This window comes from Meles meles, chromosome 17 (assembly GCF_922984935.1).
Source record: "Meles meles chromosome 17, mMelMel3.1 paternal haplotype, whole genome shotgun sequence".
Taxonomy (NCBI): Eukaryota; Metazoa; Chordata; class Mammalia; order Carnivora; family Mustelidae; genus Meles; species Meles meles.
In genome coordinates this window covers 1,782,960-1,801,364 of record NC_060082.1, presented here as the reverse complement: position 1 = coordinate 1,801,364, position 18,405 = coordinate 1,782,960, and the positions used below count along the sequence as shown (strand labels likewise).

Sequence of the window (18,405 nt, the reverse complement as noted above, 5' to 3'; positions counted from 1 at the left end):
TCCGTCACCGAGCCGCGGGGGCGGGGCGGCGCGCTCGGGCGGGCAGGCGGACAGCGCGCAGGCCGACGCCCTGGGGCTCAGTAAAAAGGTTTAATCACACGTCAGGGACTTCGTACAGTGCAACAGTGGGGGTCCGTGTCCACAGCAGTCCGGTGTGCCACGCGCCAGCTGCACCTGCGTGCCCGCCGCCCCGTGTCCCACGTTCCTCCCGGGGCGGGCCACGGACCAGCCCCCCCAAGTCCAGCGGCCGCCGCCTTCGGCCCGCTGCCCACCCGGGCGCTCCGTAACCCGAGGCCACCCGCCCCCTGACGGGCTGGGTGGGAGCCCAAGGGCCGGGGCTCCCTGTCCGAGCGCGCGCCGGTGCGAGGGGCAGAGGGAGAGGTGGAGGAAGGAGCGGGGGACAGAGGGACAGCCGGACAGAGGGAGAGGTGGAGGGCGGGGGTAGGTGTGCGGCACCCCGCGTGGGGAGCTCGGGGGAAAGCAGTCTGAGCGCACGCACACCTCCTCCTGCCACCGCCCGGCCCGCGTGGCCAGCGGTGGGGCCGATGGCAGACGGGCCTCTAGGGAGGAGGCGTGGGGCAGAAGCGCCGAGGCTGCAGGGACTGGACCCTGGCCTCCACCCTGCTGGTGGTCTTGGGCAGGTGGGTGACTGAGGGGCCGTGGGTCAGAGTCACCTGTGCACCCTGGTGTGTGGGGAGGGAGCCACTAGGGGACAGACACTGGGGAACACCTGACAGAGGAGAGGGGACACAAAGCCCAAGGGAGGTGAAGGGGGTTAGCCCTCGAAGATCGGACGGACCCAGGTGGGCAGAGGTGGAGAAGCGGGGTCTGGCTCTGACCTGGCCAGGGAGGCAGAAGGGAGCAGCCTAGAAGTGTCAAGGCCTCGGGTAGCTAGCACCTTTCACGGCACCGCGGCCTTCCCCGGGGCGGACCGATGAGAGGCGGGAAGGCTCCTCCAATCGCTCGTGTGCCTTCTGTGGGTGCGGCGGCCTGGGTGGCAGCGGGGCATGAGGAAGACGTGCCGGGCGGCCGCGCAGGGCAGTGTCGGGCTGGTAAGTGCAGCGGTCGTGGGCAGGTAGCTTCGTGCCCTGCTCCTGACTCTCCCAAGCACCCCTCAGGAGGCCCGTGACCGTGGAGACTCTTCACTGGGATGAGGAGAAGAGAAACACCAGCGGTTCCACGATTCGGAGGCTCCGACTGTGAGGCCTGTGTGTCCGTGAGTCCCGCTGACCCGGGTACAGATGCAGGCGGCCCCACTGCCCAGGGCCCAGAGCTCCACTGGGCTGCCCGGGACTGGCTGTTCTCTCCGTCGGGCAGGCCCTCTAGTGACCCCGGGCCTGCACATCCGGGGGCTGCTGGCTGGGAAGGAACGTGGAGGGACAGATAATTGGGATTGAGGGAAGAGCGGCGTTTTCCACCTGTCTGGGGAAGGGGTGGGCTCGGACTGCAGGACTGGCGCTTCAGCAGGACTGACAGTACCTAGTTCACAGGCGTTAAAAAAACACACACAGGATAAAGGATCAACGTTTGTCCCCGACCTAATACCTCTCCAAAGAGAGGACAAGTGCTCTGGAACACCAGAGGTTCTCGCTGCTCCTACTCCCTGCGCGGAAGTGCCTGGCCCCGTGCCCCCAGCGCCCCGGCGGCAGGGAGAAGCAGAGCGTCTGGAGGCAGCTCGGCCCCGAAGTAAGCAAGAGCAGGCCCGCGGAAGGCAGCGGGACAGGGCTGGTGGCAGCTGACGGAAGCGGGGCTGAGGGCCCAGGAGAAGACCAGTGACGGGAAGCAAGCTCTATGTACAGCTCTTGTCAGGGTCGCCGGGACACAGACGGTGGGGGAAGCCGGAAGAAGGGTTCGCAGGGCCTGGCCGGCGGCACCAGACAGCGGGTTTCCCTAGGACAGGGCTGAGGACCGGGACTGAGCCAGGGAGCCCAGCTGGGCAAGAAAATGAAAGGTATGGGAGAGGGGAGGGGGTCCCAGTGTGCAGCTTCTTCAGCAAGAGCCGATCCGTCTCTGCCCTGTCCCAGACAGGCCCCGGGGCAGGGCTGTGGATGCGGGGCGGCAGGGAGCCCGTCGGGGGGCGGCGCCACCCTCCCCACGCCGCCCCCGCCCCAGAGCAGCGCGGCCACCGGTGGGCTTGGCTCCCGCCGCGGGTTACCAGTGTCGGGAGTCGACCAGCTCCGGCCGGAGGCTCAGCTTCTTAAGGCTCTCGTAGCCCACCACGATGACGATGGTGGACGGCGTGGCTGAGATGATTCTGGCCGAGAGGCCCTTCATGAGGCCCCAGGGCCCCTCTTCTGCCATCAGCTGTCTGAAGGTCAGGACGATGGAGCTCTTGCCTTCAACCTGGAGAAGCAACACAGCGGAGGGCGGAGGGCTGCGGTCAGAGCCGCCGCTCAGCACAGCCTCCCTGTGCCTTGGGGTCTGGGGCGGGACCGTGCTTGGGAGCTGCACTGTGGCCCGGGACTGCCTGTGGGCCCCCGGGCCCGCCTGCCTGCTGGGGTTGGATCCTGCTCCCTGATCACCAGCCGCCAACAGCGCGGGCTCGGGGGGAGCGTACACTTGCGACCGCGACGCAGCACACCCCCCCCCCCCGGCCCCCGCGGTGGTGGTCTGAGCAGTCCCGCTGGCAGGCCCAGGCGCCCATTCGTGCGAGCCGCTACCGCCGTCACACCAGCCCCTCCACCGCGGCCCTGCCCTGGCTGCGTCCCTCCGGCCTCAGGGAGACCGGGTACGCGCGACCCTGCCACTCCGTCCTTTCTGTTCCGACCACTTAGGTCCCTCAGTCCCCGGGCTGGACTCCTCCCCCCACCCTGGCACCCACACGCACCCGAGACCCCTGTTCCCTGCCACACCGGACGTCCGGCTGAGGCAGGAATCTTCTCTGTTCTTCTTGACAGCCCTGCCCCCTTCCTGTGCCCCCAGACCCTGCCACCGAAGCACACTTGGCCCCACTCAGACCCTCAGCCCGCGCAGGACACCAGCTCTCCGTGTGCCGCCTCTCCGGACTGGGCGATGTTCCCAAGGCGATCGGCTCCGAGCGTCACCCCCTCCTCCTGACCTCCCGCAGCAACCCCGCAGCACGTGGCTGCACACTCCGCTCGTCCTCCGCAGCACTCTCCTCTGCCCGCCTCTGCCCCCTGCCCTCCCGCAGAGCCGCAGCCGCTGGGGTGAGCCTCCGGGCCTCCCGAGCGCTTTGTCCCCTCCTACCCGGCGATGCCTCAGAAGCAGACACCTGTCCTTTCCCTCGGGTCTCCTCACGGAACACTGGAAATAAGCCTCAGAAGAGGAGGAGGGAACCCGTGCACTTTGTTATCTGCAAACCAATCAGATGCCAACTGATTCGTTCGAAAGTGTGGGGGGGCGCCTGGGGGGCTCAGTTGCTGGGCGTCTGCCTTCGGCTCGGGCCATGATCCCAGAGTCCTGGGATCGAGCCCTGCATCGAGGTCCCTGCTCGACGGGAAGCCTGCTTCTCCCTCTCCCACTCCCCCTGCTTGTGTTCCCCCTCTCACTGTGTCTCTCTCTGCCAAATAAATAAATAAAATCTAAAAAAAAAAAAGTGTGTGGGGGCGGAATTCCTTCCCAGGGACAAGTAAACCTAGATTGACAGGCCACCTCTGTCCCAGCATCCTGGCATCAGGGAAGCTGACTTCACCTCCAAGTTGTTGAGTTTCTTCTCCTCCCCTCCCCCCTCACCAGTGAGCCCACTCTCCTGGACAGCTGTCCTCCTACCGCACCCACTGCAGACATCACCATCCCCCACTCTCCCCACCTAAAGCTTCCCACCGCAGCCCCCGCCACCTGTATGTGACACACCCAGATTCCCATTCGGCTTCCTTGGACGAGGTGCCAGGGAGCTATCTTTGAGCCGACGGAGGACAGGGACGATCATCCCTGGACAGCACCGCCAAGGGCTCTGTCCGCGTCCCGCTGAGTCTCCGTGACACAGTGGGTCAGTGGGAGAGGCCTGCCCAAGAACAGTCTGCAGAGAACCCAGCCCAGCCGAGGAGCCGGACCTACCCGCCGAAATGGACAGACGTCCAACAGCCACACACCTGCGCTGCAAGGCAAAGCTGTCCTATCGGCTGTGCTAACAGGCGGCCAGGCGGGGAGGAGCCCGGCGGGCACGGCCACGACAGGAGCAGCGGACTGGCACAAGTGTGCAAGGCCAGGAGCAGGACGTACGAGGCCCCAGACACCACGAGGGGAGCACTAGGGGCTTCGACGGGCTCAGCCGGTTTCTGCAGACGCGAGCCGGCTGCGGGAGGGGGCCTGGCTGACAGGACAAGGCCAGCCAGACTAGAAGGCCACGGCTCAGAGGTCAGGGGGCACGGGGGGGCCCGCAGGTCACCCACCCTCCTCACCCGGGTCGAGGCCGGTCTTACCTGCACCCGGGTGCGGATGACGTCCATGGGGTTGGTGAGGACGGAGGCAGTGGCCGCGGCCAGGGGCCCCGCGACAGCCTGGAAGACGATGTGCGGGCACTCCTTGGGACAGAGGTACGACAGCTGTTCTGGAATCGAGGGAAAGACAAGGCCTCAAGACGTGCGGCGCCACGCGGTCGGCCCTCAGGCTGCTTCTGTGCCCAACGAGGACGAACCCTCTCCAGCCTCAGCCTCCTCGGCCCCCGGAACGCCCGTCTCCTCTTCCTGGCTTCTATCGGAGCCAACAACACTGAGGGCTCCGAGGACCCTTCCTCCGGAAGCCACGCTGGGTCCATCTCCAACCTGAACAGAACAGTCCTCTGGAGAACGGGTTGCAGAAACTCTCTGCACGCCAGCTCCTTTCATCTGATGGACGGAAATCCTCCCTGCGGCGAAAACCCGAGGCTTGCGCTCCATTCCGCTCCACTCACCGCCAGGAACGCGCACGGGGCCCATCTTCCCATGCGCACACGAGGAAGGGGCAGGGTGACCGCCGAGGGCGCGGGGTCTCTTCCCCGCATCCCTGACCTGACCTTGTGCATTCTGGGCCACGTGAATATTTGTGCTTTTGATTCCAGTTTCTCAGCATCCAGCGTTACGGTAGTTTCCGGTGTGCGATACAGTGATTCAACAATCCTATATGCGCTCAGTGCTCGTGACGCTAACCCCCTTCGGCCCCCGTCGCCTGTTTCCCAGCCCCCTGCCTCCCCTCTGCTGACCAGCAGTGTGTTCTCTAGAGCGAAGAGCCTGTTTTTTGGTTTGTCTCTTTTTTTCTTTGTCTTATTTCTTAAATTCCACGTCTGCGTGAGATCCTATGATACTGCTTTTCCCCGACTGGCTTATCTCACTTAGCATTATACCCTCTAACTCCGTCCATGTCATGGCAAACGGTAGTTTTCATTTTTTTAGTGGCTAATACTCCATTATGTATATACCTATGTGAATTTATTTTAAAGATTTTATTTATTTATTTGACAGAGATCACAGGTAGGCAGAGAGAGAGGGAGAAGCAGGCTCCCTGCTGAGCAGAGAGCCCGACGCGGGGCTCGATCCCAAGACCCCGGGATCATGACCTGAGCCGAAGGCAGAGGCTTTAACCCACTGAGCCACCCAGGCGCCCCTCTATGTGAATTTTTTTTTAAGATTTTTAATTTACTCATTAGAGAGAGTAAGTGAGCAAAAGTAGGCAGAGCGGCAGAGGGAGGGAGAAGCAGGCTCCCCACTGAGGAGGGAGCCCGATGCGGGACTCGATCCTAGAAGTCTGGGATCATGACCTGAGCCGAAGGCAGACGATTAACTGACTGAGCCCCCCGGGGTCCCCTGCCCTATGAATGTTTTTAAAAATAAAAACAACCAGAGAAAGTCATATCCAACAGTGCGATGTTTTCTCCAGGCCGTATCAGGAAAGCAAAGCTCCTTTCTCAAACTGCTGACGGAGAGGGCCAGACTCACCCACTCCCTGGTCACTGGGAAGTTCAGCGCAGCTCGACTGTTAGCTTTACCCTCTCTAGCCGTGAAAGACAAGAGCTCGCTTGTTGAACAAAGGCTCCCTGAGTGGCCACCGTGGCCAGCTGCCCCAGGCCCCGAGGATGGAGGAGTGAATAAACAAGGTCGAATCCCATCCTCAGAAAGGTTTCTGTTCTACTGGGGGGACACAGGCAATCCCAAAAACCAAAAGACAGAGCTACGTCAGAAGGTCACGTGTGTCCCCTGTCGATAAGGATAAAGCAGGAGGGGGGATGGGGAATGCGGAGCACTGGCAATGCAGGGGCTGCAGGTGTAAACGCGGTGGGCATGGAAGCCCTCTCCAAGGTGGCTCAAGTCTGAGCAAAGACCTGAAGGCGAGTGCAAGCCCTATGGATCTGTGCAAAGAACTTTCCAAGCAGAGGTAACATCCTGTGCAAAGGCCCTGAGGCCAGAGCGTGCCTTAAGTCTTCAAGGGCAGCAAGGCCAGTGTAAGGCCGAAGCTCTGGCTTCTGCTCCGCAGGAGGCTGGACGTATGGCAGGCTCACCATCGCGGGTTCTGTCTCCCTCTTCTCTCTACAGTTCAGTTGCCACAGAACCTTAAAGAGTTTTCTTGGGGCGCCTGGGTGGCTCAGTGGGTTAAAGCCTCTGCCTTCGGCTCAGGTCATGATCCCGGGGTCCTGGGATCGAGCCCCGCATCGGGCTCTCTGCTCCGCAAAGAGCCTGCTTCCCTTCCTCTCCCTGTGCTGGCCTCTCTGCCTACTTGTGATCCCTGTCTGTCCAATAAATAAATAAAATCTTAAAAAAAAAAAAGCATTTTCTTTCATGCCCTTACTTTTGGTCATTTGTGGCCACCTAAAGATCGGGGTAGGCATGAGGGCCTCTAAACCCGGCAGCATGGGAGGACTCCATACGGCCTGCCAGAGCTGCCTCCCCCACCACCCGAGGTTGCTAGCCACTGGCCAGCCTAAACCGAGACACCCGCGTCCTGTTTCTCCAGAGAAGGAAGCATCTCGCGGCCACTGCGAGGTGGCTTCGGGCTCAGTGCTGCCAGCCTCCATGGGCCTGTCTGCACTGGCCCCTGGGTCTGCAAGCCACAGCAGGCTCCAGGTTCCAGCTGTAGTCATCCATACAGACCATTTTCCTGGGACTTCGGGAGAGGATGAGAAAACAAAGCAAGAGGGTAGGGGCAAGAGTCCCAGTCTCCACTCTCCACTGCCCATTCAACAAGCGCTCATGGGCACCAAATATCTGCAGAGCAGATGGTAAACCCAAGCTCACTTGGTTTAAGTCCCTCCTGCCACATGATTTTGGACAGTAATATAAACGTGTTTGTTTCACGCTACCGGATGCCAGGCACTGCGCTGAGCACAGGACACACAGCAGAGAAATGTACCTAGAAGGGCCTTTATGGGACTCACATTCTTCTGCAGGAGCTGTGAGTCAAGGACAAAGTGATCGCAAATTGCGACAAATGCTGTGAAGGAAACAAGCTGAAAAAAAAAAAGAGAGAAGGAGCCCTTTTTCGACCTGGATGAAGGCGTCTTCCGTGCAAGGGTGGCATGTCGGCTGAGGCCTGGAGCACAAGGACGACAGGGGACAGGGCGCACCAGGCCGGGAGAACGTTACATGGAAAGCTGAGGACAGAGCTCAGTGATACATTTGTTCTAAATGCTCAGAAGGCAGCACTGGCAGATTTTAAGCAAAAGGAAGGACAAGAACCACTCGACTCGCTCAACACGTACTTACGAAGCACACGGGTCCAGGAGCCTGTCTGGCAGGTGGCGTGTAGTCAAGAAACGTCAGTTTCCTCCCCCTTCCAAGAACCTTCCCAATCAACTGTGTCTTAATTGTATCTCAACTGAAAACTGCATTAGGAAAAGGGACCCTTCCCCACCGTGGAAGAGAGAAGGCGCACACATGCGGCGCCGAGGCAAGCTATGCAGCTGCAGGGAACACCAGCGGGGCTCAAGGCCAGACAGGCGGCAGTGAGCAGCACTCACGTACGTCACGGCTTCACAGGGCCACTGCACCTGGACGGCGGAGAGGAACAAAGCTGGGGTGGGAAGATTGGTGCATGATCTGGCCTGGCTACCACGCACACCACACCAGGGGACACTCTGCTGGAAAGGGCGGGGGAAGCCAGGCTGAAGAGATGGGCCCATCCTCGGCCAGCAGATGGAGCCGCTGAGCACCACGCCCAGGGTTTACAGAGTGACTCCATTGGCATGTGTGGTAGGTGGGATGGGAGACCAGCTGGAGGGCTGGCGCAGCAGCCGGCAGGGTGGCCCCTGAGGCCTGGTTTCCAGGGAAGGCAGGAGAAATGGACAGAGAGTAGGAAAAGACATTCCGGGGTCACCAGGACCAGATGTGGGGATGAGGGAGTGACTGTGTCAGTGACATGGAGAATAACCTGGCTTCTGAGAGAAGGAAGTGAGTCAACCAGCTTGGGATGAAAGAGAGTTTACTGCATAGTGTTTCGGATGTAAATGCATGCGTCCAAGTCGGGAGGCCCAACAGTCAGTGTCTGTCCAGAGCTCTGGGAAGTTAGTCTAGGGACAGACACAGATTTTCTGACATGGCAGAAAAGGACAAGTCAATGGTAAATGAAGTCACGTGAGGAGAGAAGGGCAAAAACAGATGGCAGAGAAAATGCTCTCATTTCCTAGAGTTCTTCATTTTTTCTTTCTTCGGCGAGAAAGAGCGCATGTGCACAAACGGTGGGGGGGGGGGGGCCAGAGGGAGAAGCAGGCTCCCCACTGAGCAGGGAGTTGGATGTAGGGCTTGATCCCAGGACCCCGGGATCATGACCTGAGCGGAAGGCAGACACTTAACAGACTGAGCCACCCAGGCGCCCCTCTTAGAGTTTTTCTTAACATTAAGATTACCAGGATCTGTTCCCAAAGGATCTGAGGCAAAAGGTCAGGGGTGGAGTCTGGGTAGGTGAATTTTACCAAATATGCAAGAAGAAAGACTGTGCTGAACAGGAGAGAGAAACAGAGCTAGCAATAAAGAAGGAGGCACAGTCAGGAGAACAGGAGAATCACCAATGTGTAGTCTCGGAGGGAGAGAATGATGACAGGTGAGGAAGGCATTATGAAGTTTGGTTAGAAAGGTCCCGGATGGACTGGGCAGAGTGCCCACGGCCAAGGCTCGGAGCCCACAGCAGGGACTGCAGAGGCTGCGAGCCGACGCCGTCCTCACGGGAGTCTGCTGGTGGCCCAAAGCCGTGGGTGTCAACGGTCATGGGCATGCTCAGGTCCTGTTCTTGGCAATGCACTCTGCCTTCCAGAAGGAAGTCTGGCAACATGCTTATTGAGACCCTCAAAAATGTTTTCTGTGGACCCAGTAATCGTTTCTGGGAAACACTTAAAAAGAAATAAAATGTCTTACAAACAAAAATACATTCTAGGAGCGGAGGGGTTCCAGGCTCTTTGATACCCTGAATTTAACAACGCTGAGGAAAGGCATCCGACGCAAACACTCGTCTGAAATTTGAAATTTCCTCTTCAGATCCCAAATATCCCAAGAATTTTGTCATTCCTCGCCTTCCAATTAAAGTCCACGAACCCCCACTGATTAAGGCAATCAACATACTTGATGTTCTAGAGTCGTCTACTTTACTCGTCTGAGTCCCCCCGCGATGACAGAAGCTCCCCAAAAGCAAGAACCGTGTCTCATTCATCCGTGAGCCCTCTTGGGATCAAATGTTTGTTGGACGAACACCCCGTTATTCCCTGCAATCCTCCGCTCTGGCTTGCACAGCGCCCCACCCGCGCCGCCCCCGCTCCCCCCGCCCCCCCTTACCTGCATAGAAGTGATAGAAGGGCCACCAGACAGCGCTGTTTGGGATGTAGGTGAGCAGTGACGCCACGTAGCCCCGGTAGAAGCCTCGGAGCCCATCCGCCCGCAGGATCTGCTTGATGATGTCCTTGGTTTGGCCGAAGGCTACCACCCCTCGTCCCTCGGGGCTCGTCCGCACCTGGAAGCGGCCCATTCTCTCGCCCTTGCGCTGCATCATCAGGTGCTGAGACACCACGTCGATGGGCACCGTGATGCTCTGCGCCACCAGGGAGGCCGAGCCGCCCGCCACCAGCGACTTGACCGTGTTGCTCTGGCTGTAGTCAGCGACGAACTTCCGGGTGAGCTCATATGTGGTGACGTAGCACTGGCCGGAGATGAGCGTGAAGGTGTTGACCAGGAAGCCCCGGTAGAGGCCAGTCACGCCGTCGGCTCGCAGGATCTTGACGAAGGCGTCGAAGGTCCCGTGGTAGAGGCTCTTGCCCTTTTGGACCTGCAGCCGGGTGCGGATGAGGGTGAACGGGTAGACGCTGACGCGGATCATCATGGTCATGGCCACCCCAAACACGTAGAACTTCTTCTTGTCCAGGTGCTCCCACTCTATGATCTGGATGTTGCGCTTGTCCTCCATGGCGCCTACAGACCTGGGGGTGCGAGCGGGCGGGAGGACGTGGACCAGGAGGCCAGGGCTCGCACTCGGCCCTGCCGGCTCCAAACCCTGTCCTCAGGCTTCATCCCCGGGGCACCCGCCTCCCCGCGGTTTCGATCCCACCCAGTCCAGCTTGGCCGGCTCTCCTGCCCGAGTCGTCCTCCGTGCCCCCTTCTCTCTCCTCGGTCAACCCTTCCCCAATTCCAGAAGCCGCCCCTCACTTCAGTGACTCCCGAAGCTCAGCTCCCAGCTCGGCTCCCTGCTGGGGCTGAGCAGACCACCGATTCCAGTCCCTGCCTCTGCCCGGGCCCTAGAGTCATAGCCCCTGCGTCTCCTGCTCTGCTCACGCAGGCAGAGCTCAGGATGCCGCTAGAGAAACCACCTGGCCGGGGGCAAGGCCTCCAGGCGGGATGCAGGGCTGTCACTGAGGGACACGTAGCCGGTTCCTAACGCTGAGCGGAAGCCAGTGCTCCATTGTGGCTGCTCCAGGGCCTGCCCAGGCGGCACCGCCTTGACCGCTAACCCTCAGCAGGGTGCTTCTTCCGTCACCATTTACCGGCCTCCGACTGGGCCCTCCGAGTTGCCCGGACTCACACTCGCTACACTTATCTTCCCTGCAGCCTGCGTTAGAAGAAAGTCTGCCCCCCTCCCCTCCCTCCAGCAAAGGATAGAAAGTTAGCAAAAAGCAAAAGGTCAGAGTCCTCTTTGGTTATTAGATAACTCACTCTAGAGAAAGGGAAGAAGCAGCAGAGAGCAGAGGTTTCCCTGAAGTCTGGAGAACCACCAGCACAGGACAGGCCCGGCCCTTCTCACCCCTACGCACAGAAATCGTAACCCCTGTGCTGTACAATGATGGGAGACCGAAGCGATAGGAAGATACCGACTCTGCCTTCCAGACACGCACAGTCTGTTTTCAAAGACAAGAGCAATCCCTCCGGGGAATGGATCTCAGACTCAGACAGAAACCAGGCCAAAGTACGCTGCCGTGGCTCTACCGTCAGGCCTGGCCACCACCGAAGTTCTCCAGCAAAACCAGCACTAATGCAATAACCATAGGAAACCAGGACCTTCCAACTTAAGAACCGTCCGGCAACGGGTCATGATCTACTGGACATGCCCTGAGCGACAACAGAACGTGTTCCTGCACAGGACACCGGCCATTTTCGGCCAGAGTGGAAACCGGGAGCTGGAACTGGCAGCGAGACGTCAGGGGCTCCCCAGGCTTTGGGAAAAATCCCGACAGGTTTGGAAAGGAGGTGGCCACATTAAAGGGACATCTCTAGAAGCTGAAATGTTCCCGAAGCCAGTGCCTCGGCCAACCTCATGTCCAGTGTCTAAACAGAATCCATCCTCCACCACCTCACCCAACCAAAGGTCCCAAGTAGCCCGAGGAGCTTCTCCCTTTGCCATGGAAGTCAGCAGAGCAGCACAGGGAGCTTTCCGGGAAGCGCCCACCCCACCCCGGCTGGACCGTGTCACTGTCACAGAAGGCCAGGCGGCCTGCAGGGTGAGCCAAACCCCTGTGCCCCGAGGGAAAAACTCAGCTTCCAGGTGAGACCAGTGGAGGAACGCTGCAGGGCAGAGCCGTGGGGACAGAGCAGGAATGCACGCAGACCACGAGAGCAGCAAACGATGGCTTAGAACAACCAGCTCGGCCCAGGTGGAGCATCTAGGATGTGGGAAATAACCGAAAGGAAGGCTGCCGCGTCACTCGCTGCGGGCAAAAGTGGCCCTTCCTCCCCAGTCTCAGATGGGGACACCCACCAAGCCCCCCAGTCCAGTCCTCTGAGGCCTTCAAGAGAAAGTGGTCCCTGTCACCTGCCCAGAGTGTCTGGTATCCAGGGTCCCAAGGTCATGTTTCCAACACCACTGGGCGGTGAGCAGAGAGAGACGCAAGGATTTTCCGAATACCTGTCACCTCATGTGACCTTAGAACCTAACCTGTGCGAGTTAGACACTTCTCCATGAGGACACCATCAGATAAGGTAAAAGGAACAGGTCCAAGGTCGCGGCGGAGGCAGGATATGAGCCAAGATTTCTCCTCTACTGACCATGCCTGCTACCCCAAGGGAAGTGAGGAGTTCCAACACAAGTCACACCGCTCGGTCTAAAGCCGGGTCCCTCCTCCCGTGGTAGGCAGCAATAATGCTTTCATGGCTGCTGGTCACTCAAGGGTTAAAGGGTTAACCATAAGCTCCTGGGCCTGCAGAGGAAGAGATTTCTCTCAGCTTTGCTCCGGAGAAACCAAGAGCTGCCTCTGCTTCCCCAGGGTGCCGGTGCAGGGACTGACCGAGCTGAGCGACTGGCCAGCACGCTGCTGTCACCAAACCAATACGGCAGGGCTCGAGCAAGACGGCCTCCTGCCGGGCTCGTGCCAACTGTGCTAAGCAGGACAGAAAGGAAGAGCAGTGGACTCGTTCTCAACTCGTCGGGCTGAATCATGAAGAACCACTAACTCCTGATAAGAAGTCCGACGGCGGGACCCAGCGCCCCCTTCTCCGCTTTCCTCCATCCTTACCTGGGCCTATTGACTGTAAATTCCCAGAAGGAAGGGGGACTCTCCGAAGCCAAGGAGGTGTCTTCTACAGCTGCCATGGTGGCCGAAGCCACTAAGGGTCATGCCGCAGAGGGAGAAGCTTGTGCAGCTGAAGGCGAGAAGGCCCCGCACGCACTCCCTCTAAGCCTTCAAAAGCTGCGGCTGCCCCTCAAAAGTGGGATCCCAACCTGCTCTTTGTGACATAACCTCCAAACTTCCCGCTGAAGTGTCAGAACGAGTTCCTCCCGTTTCACGCGATGGAAAACCCTCTTGGCAGGCACCCGTTCGCACACTGCCTCCGGGCTTCCCTTCTCCCAACTCAGTCAGCCCCCGTCTTTCTGGCTCTTTCCCCAGACCCTTCCTTGTGTGCACAGCGCCGAATCTGAATTTCCTCCCATCTTTCAACCACTGCCCAGGCACAAAGTTTGAAGTGCTTCCTATGGAACCCAAGAGATGACCCAGGACACCCCGAAGTCATCAAGCGAGATGTCAGAGGCAGAGCCTCCGATACCAAGCCCGGTGGGGGAAAGGGACAGACTGGTGGTCTCCGCACATCTCCCTTCCACGTGCTTCCGGAACCAGAAGCATCACACCAGATCATTCTCTAGGTTCTGACATGAGACTCCGGCTCAGGACAAGGCAGTGCCACCTGGAAGGCCGGGGTCATGCAAGGGGGAAGAACACCCGTACGCGGGAGGTCCGAGTTCCACGTCCATCACTTACGGGTGCGATCGGAACCATGTCGCTTCACTGAAACTCCGCTTCCTCATCTGGGAAGCGGGACAGCCAGGCCTGCCACACATACACCGGTGTGGCGGTAGTGGGAAAGCATTCTGGAACAGCGAAGCATCTCTACCATTGCAAAGCGCTACTGGACGGCGTTGCCCTAAGCCCTGGCTGCTCAGAGCCGCAGGCAGGGGCAGCCCGAGGGCTGGGAGCTTGCAGACAGACGAACGTGGGCTGCAGGCTAGCCCGCCCAGTAAGAGCCACATGTCAACGAGCTCTCTGGGTGACTACTGTGCCCGGCGTTTGGAAAACACTGCTTTAAGTGACGACTGTCGCTATCGGTATAACGATGACATCCGCCCAGGACCATTACACTCTGTCCCGACTTGTCACCAGAACTGGGCCCAGCGCTGGTTACCAGACGCAGGCAGAGCTGTCCCCGCGGCCACCCGCAGCTCTGGACCCACACGCTGGGCTCGGGCCGGTTCTCAGCGGAAACAAGGCCTCTGCCCGCTTCTGTCCCTCACTCTCCCGCTGCACCTGCAGCCACACTCCTCCCTCCCCGCGCGGGCGCGGACACATCTCCACGGTCCGCCGCCGCGACGCCTCCGACCCCTCCCTCGAGGCCGACCCCCCCCCCCCGTCGCGGAGCGGTCGCACCCAGCTCTCCCGGGGTCGTCCACAGGCGCCCACGCGATCCTCATCACAGACGCCGCACGACAGCCGTCCCCGCAGCGCCCGCCCGGGCCCCCCGCACGGCCGCCCCCGGCCCGGGGCTCGCTGCCGGCCGAGCCACGCCCCTCGCCCCGCTCCCTCCGCCGTGCGCTCCTCCGACGGGAGCAGACGCCCGGCCGCAGCCGCCCCTCGGCCCTGGGGCTGCGAGGCCGGCTCCCGCCGCCGCCGTGACAGGTCCGGGTCCTCGGAGACCTCCGCCGTGAGGCGCTCCGCGCCGGCGGCTTCTCACCTCCTCCGATCAGGGTGGTTCTGCCGCGACTGAGGCGAGCTCCGAGCCCGGCCCTTTAGGCCACAGCGCCCACACGAGCCTCCATGCCCGGCGGCCGCCGGCCCCCGCTCGCATCTTCCTCCATCTCGACCGGGCTCCCCGTACTGCCGGAACCGGAAATTGGGACACTGTCACTCCCGCCCCCCCCCCCGCGAGGGGGCGGGGATACGCCGCGGGCAACCCACCAATAGCGTGCTGAGCCTTGGGCCTCTTCCCCGCCACCCCCGAGGAGGGGATGGGCGGGGCGCGCGGCCATCTTGAATTCGGGCAGAAGCCACGCCTCCCTGGGCCTCGTCGTGCCCTTCGCTCTGCGGCGCGTGCGTGTCCTCTCTCGTTCGCCGAGCCGAGTCACCCGGCCCTGCTTGAGGATCCCGCTGTATATGGGTCACCTTGTGTTTCGGGTCTGTTGGAAACCTTAGCTCCAAATCTAATCTGTGATTTTTGCGTGACTTTTCTCATCTGTGGAGCCAAAACAGTAGAGGCCGGTGTGCAGCCGGAAGGACTGCGGTCAGACGACCGATTCTGAGGCTCGAGAACGCAAAACCTGCGGGAATAGTGGCCATTCTGGAGGCGGAGTAAATGACATCAGGGTGTCCTCCGGCTCTGAAACCACCTGGATTTGGATTTTAAATGAGGGCCTGGAAGACCCGGGGTGGAGAGTGAGTTCACTTCAAAATGGGATTGTCCACAACCCAACAGCAAAAGCGCACCGACCGGGGGACAAAGGACTTGCACAGACATTCTTTCCCTCCCGTCCGTTCCTTAGCACGACCAGCCCTGCGTCTGCACAGACCCGGTGCCAGCTCTCCTTCCCTCACCCGCCGGGGGCAGCCCGTCCTCAGACGCCCTGGGCTTCATTTCTTTCTTTCTTTCTTTTTTTAAGATTATTTATTTATTTATTTGACAGACAGAGATCACAAGCAGGCAGAGCAGCAGGCAGAGAGAGAGGAGGAAGCAGGCTCCCCGCTGAGCGGAGAGCCCGATGCGGGGCTCGATCCCAGGACCCCGAGATCATGACCCAAACCGAAGGCAGAGGCTTAACCCACAGAGCCACCCAGGCGCCCCTATGGGCTTCATTTCAAAAGTCTGTCCAGAGCTTGGCCACTCCCCACCAGCTGCGCGCTGCCTGCCTGGCCCCAGCCACCACTCTCACCTGGATGCCTCCAGCAGCTACCTCACCGGTTTCTTTGCTTCGCCCCTTGCTCCTGCTATGTTCTAGTCAGAAGACAGCAGCCAGGGTGATGCTTTTAAATCCTAGGTCGGGTTCTGTTCCCGCCTCTGTTCAAATACTCCAGGGGTCCTCCATTTATTCAGAGTAAAAGCCAATATCTACGATGGCAAAGCCCTGCGAGGTCCTACGGTCTCCCTCCAACCCTGCACACCGAGTATCCTTCTCCCTTCGTCTACTGCTCTCACTTCAACTCAGGGCCTTCGGACTGGCTTCTGCTTACGTCTGGAAGCGCTTCCCGCAGGCACCCACAGAGCCTGTACTTCCATTTACTGCATCGTTTCACTGTTCACACTTCACGTTAGCCACGAGACCTGCTCTGGATCTCCTATCTGTAGACACTCACTCCACTCAACCTTCTCCCTGCAACTCAATTTTTTCCTTTATAGCGCATCACCCTCTAACATACCCTACCTGTTTGACTACCTCTGTCGTCTGTCTCCCACACTGGGATGTATGCTCTATGACCACAAGAATTGTGTCTACTGGGGCGCCTGGGTGGCTCAGTGGGTTAAGACTCTGCCTTCAGCTCAGGTCGTGATCTCAGGGTCCTGGGATCGAGTCCCGCATTGGGCTCTTTGCTCAGTGGGGAGCCTGCTTCCCCTGCTTTCTCTGCCTGCCTCTCTGCCTACTTGTGATCTCTGTCTCTCAAAAAAATAAAATTAAAAAAAAAAAAGAATTGTGTCTACTTTGTTCATCGGTGTGCCCTCAGCACCTCACAGTGCCGGTCACGTAGTAAGTGCTCAGTAAATGTTTGAATGAATGAAAGGATTTCAGCATTGAGACTATATGCCAGGTACACAGAAACCCCGTGAAGCAGCAGCCACGTATAAAAGGAATTACGGCGAGGTGTGCCTAGGGCACTAACTCTGCACGGTAGGTTTGAGAAGAATCCAGAGGGGATGATGTCCCAGGGAGAAGAAACGGTATGCCTCAAGAACATCACTGTTAGTTCCATTAGGCAGGAGGCTACTGATCTCTGTGTCACCAAGGCCTGGAATGACATTGGACACTCAGTAAAGGTTTGTGGAGAATGGTCCCAGGTGCTCAGTCGCTGCCCGTAGTAGGAGGCGTATGCAGAGCACCTGGAGGGAAGGCACGCTGTCCCCAGAGGTCACGCTGGAGTTCTTTAGTTTGGATTGAGTGAAAACCGATTTCAAGTTTTTTTCTTCAGATTTATTTATGTATGTATTGGAGAGCGTGAGCTTGCACGTGCTCCAGCAAGGAGAGAGGTTGCAGAGGGAGAGGAAGAGAAAGAACCTCAGGCAAGCTCCCCGTTGAGCGTGACTTCCGCCACGGGGCTCGATCTCACGACCCTGAGATCACGACCTGGCTGACGTCAAGAGTCAGACACTCAGCCAGTGGAGCCCCCAGGTGCCCCAGCCATTTCAAGTTTGTGGCAGAATCGTTTCTAGCAAGCTCTTCTTGACCCTGGCCAGAGAATGGCATCCGGATGGGAGTGGCAGAGAGGTGGAAGGGGCCGGTGGGGGGTCGGCTCTGGCTGCCTGCGGGAGGCGGTCAGGACCTGATGGCCGGCGGCAGGGGCAAGCGAGGGCGGGGGAGGAGATGGGGTGGGGACCCAGTCGCCATGGAGGGGTGGGAGAGAGGAAGTGTAGGACGAGCCCCAGGCCTTGGCACTGCAGTGTGACTATCCAGCACAGGGGAACGTGGGAGAGGGGGCGGGTTCGGAGGGGATGACAAATCGAATTTGGGACATGTTGCGTCAGACATGTCTGTGGTGTGTCCAGGTGGAGGGAAGCGGTCGCTGGAGGGGCAGGCAAAGCACTGTCCCCCTCAATACCTCTTCACTGGCTCGTAGCCAGCTGTCCCTGCTGCTGTGTTGGAAGCCCCGAGCGGACAGGAGGTAGGCCTGGCTAAGTCACATTCTGGACCACAGCCGGGGCGGAGTGCATGTTCGCTGAACAGATGGGTGGGGGGATGGACGGGTGGAGGGACCTCTCATTAAGAGGTGGGCGAGGGAGCAGTAGGTATGGACACACTGTCCAAGGGATCTTTTTTTTAAAGATTTTATTTATTTATTTGACAGAGAGAGAGAACACAAGCAGGGGGAATGGGAGAGGAAGAAGCAGGCTTCCTGCCAAGCAGGGAGCCAATGGGGGGCTCGATCCCAGGATCTTGGGATCAGGACCTGAGCTGAAGGCAGACACTTAATGACTGAGCCACCCAGGCGCCCCTCCAAGGGAGCTTTCAGCGGGAGAGAAGAGAAGGATGCCCGCAGGAAACTCAGATGCAGGGACAGGCAGGCAGGAAGGCAGGTAAGTGAGCGAGTGTGCAGCCGGGGACCAGAGGACAGGTGTTGCAGGAAGGAAAGGTCACCAAGGTCAAAGGCTGCACAGAGGTCACTCAGGGCGAGCCAGACGGAGGCTGTCCTGTCACAGATGGTGAGAATCTCCAGAAGCCTCCTGTGGCCAGTGCGTAGTGCCTCACGCCTCATGCTGCCGGCTCTGGGGGTGTCCTGAGATGCACAGCCCCCCACCCCGCCCTGGGCCCGCTCTCAGTGTCGCTCACATTCTTAGGGTTGCCTCGGTTGGCTCGGGCACCTCCTGAGTGAGGCGG

The 18,405-nt window shown here is 59.7% G+C and overlaps 1 protein-coding gene across 3 annotated transcripts; it reads right to left on the bottom strand.

The window, feature by feature from the left end:
• Positions 1-75: 75 nt before the first annotated feature.
• On the bottom strand, positions 76-14,704 carry SLC25A44 (solute carrier family 25 member 44). Of its 3 annotated transcripts, none has more exons than XM_045983361.1 (4): positions 14,562-14,704; positions 9,693-10,330; positions 4,383-4,510; positions 76-2,343 (listed from the first exon to the last, which is right to left on the bottom strand). In XM_045983361.1, exons 2-4 carry the CDS (start codon positions 10,315-10,317, stop codon positions 2,152-2,154), a joined length of 945 nt encoding a protein of 314 aa, XP_045839317.1. In that variant the 5' UTR covers positions 10,318-10,330; positions 14,562-14,704; the 3' UTR covers positions 76-2,151. The 3 variants fall into 3 exon arrangements, with proteins under 3 accessions (XP_045839317.1, XP_045839315.1, XP_045839316.1); XM_045983359.1 differs by lacking the exon at positions 76-2,343 and adding an exon at positions 3,755-3,964; XM_045983360.1 differs by lacking the exons at positions 76-2,343; positions 14,562-14,704 and adding exons at positions 3,755-3,964; positions 10,683-10,957.
• Positions 14,705-18,405: the final 3,701 nt, after the last annotated feature.

Excerpts from the sequence above, each read along its gene's own strand:
- SLC25A44 (XM_045983359.1), bottom strand. The coding sequence starts at position 10,317 with ATGGAGGACAAGCGCAACATCCAGATCATAGAGTGGGAGCACCTGGAC. Across the intron at positions 4,511-9,692 it reads CTTCTATCACTTCTATGCAG|AACAGCTGTCGTACCTCTGT; the intron begins GTAAGGGGGGGC and ends CCTCGATTCCAG. Across the intron at positions 3,965-4,382 it reads TCATCCGCACCCGGGTGCAG|GCCTCTCCCACTGACCCACT; the intron begins GTAAGACCGGCC and ends GTTCTTGGGCAG.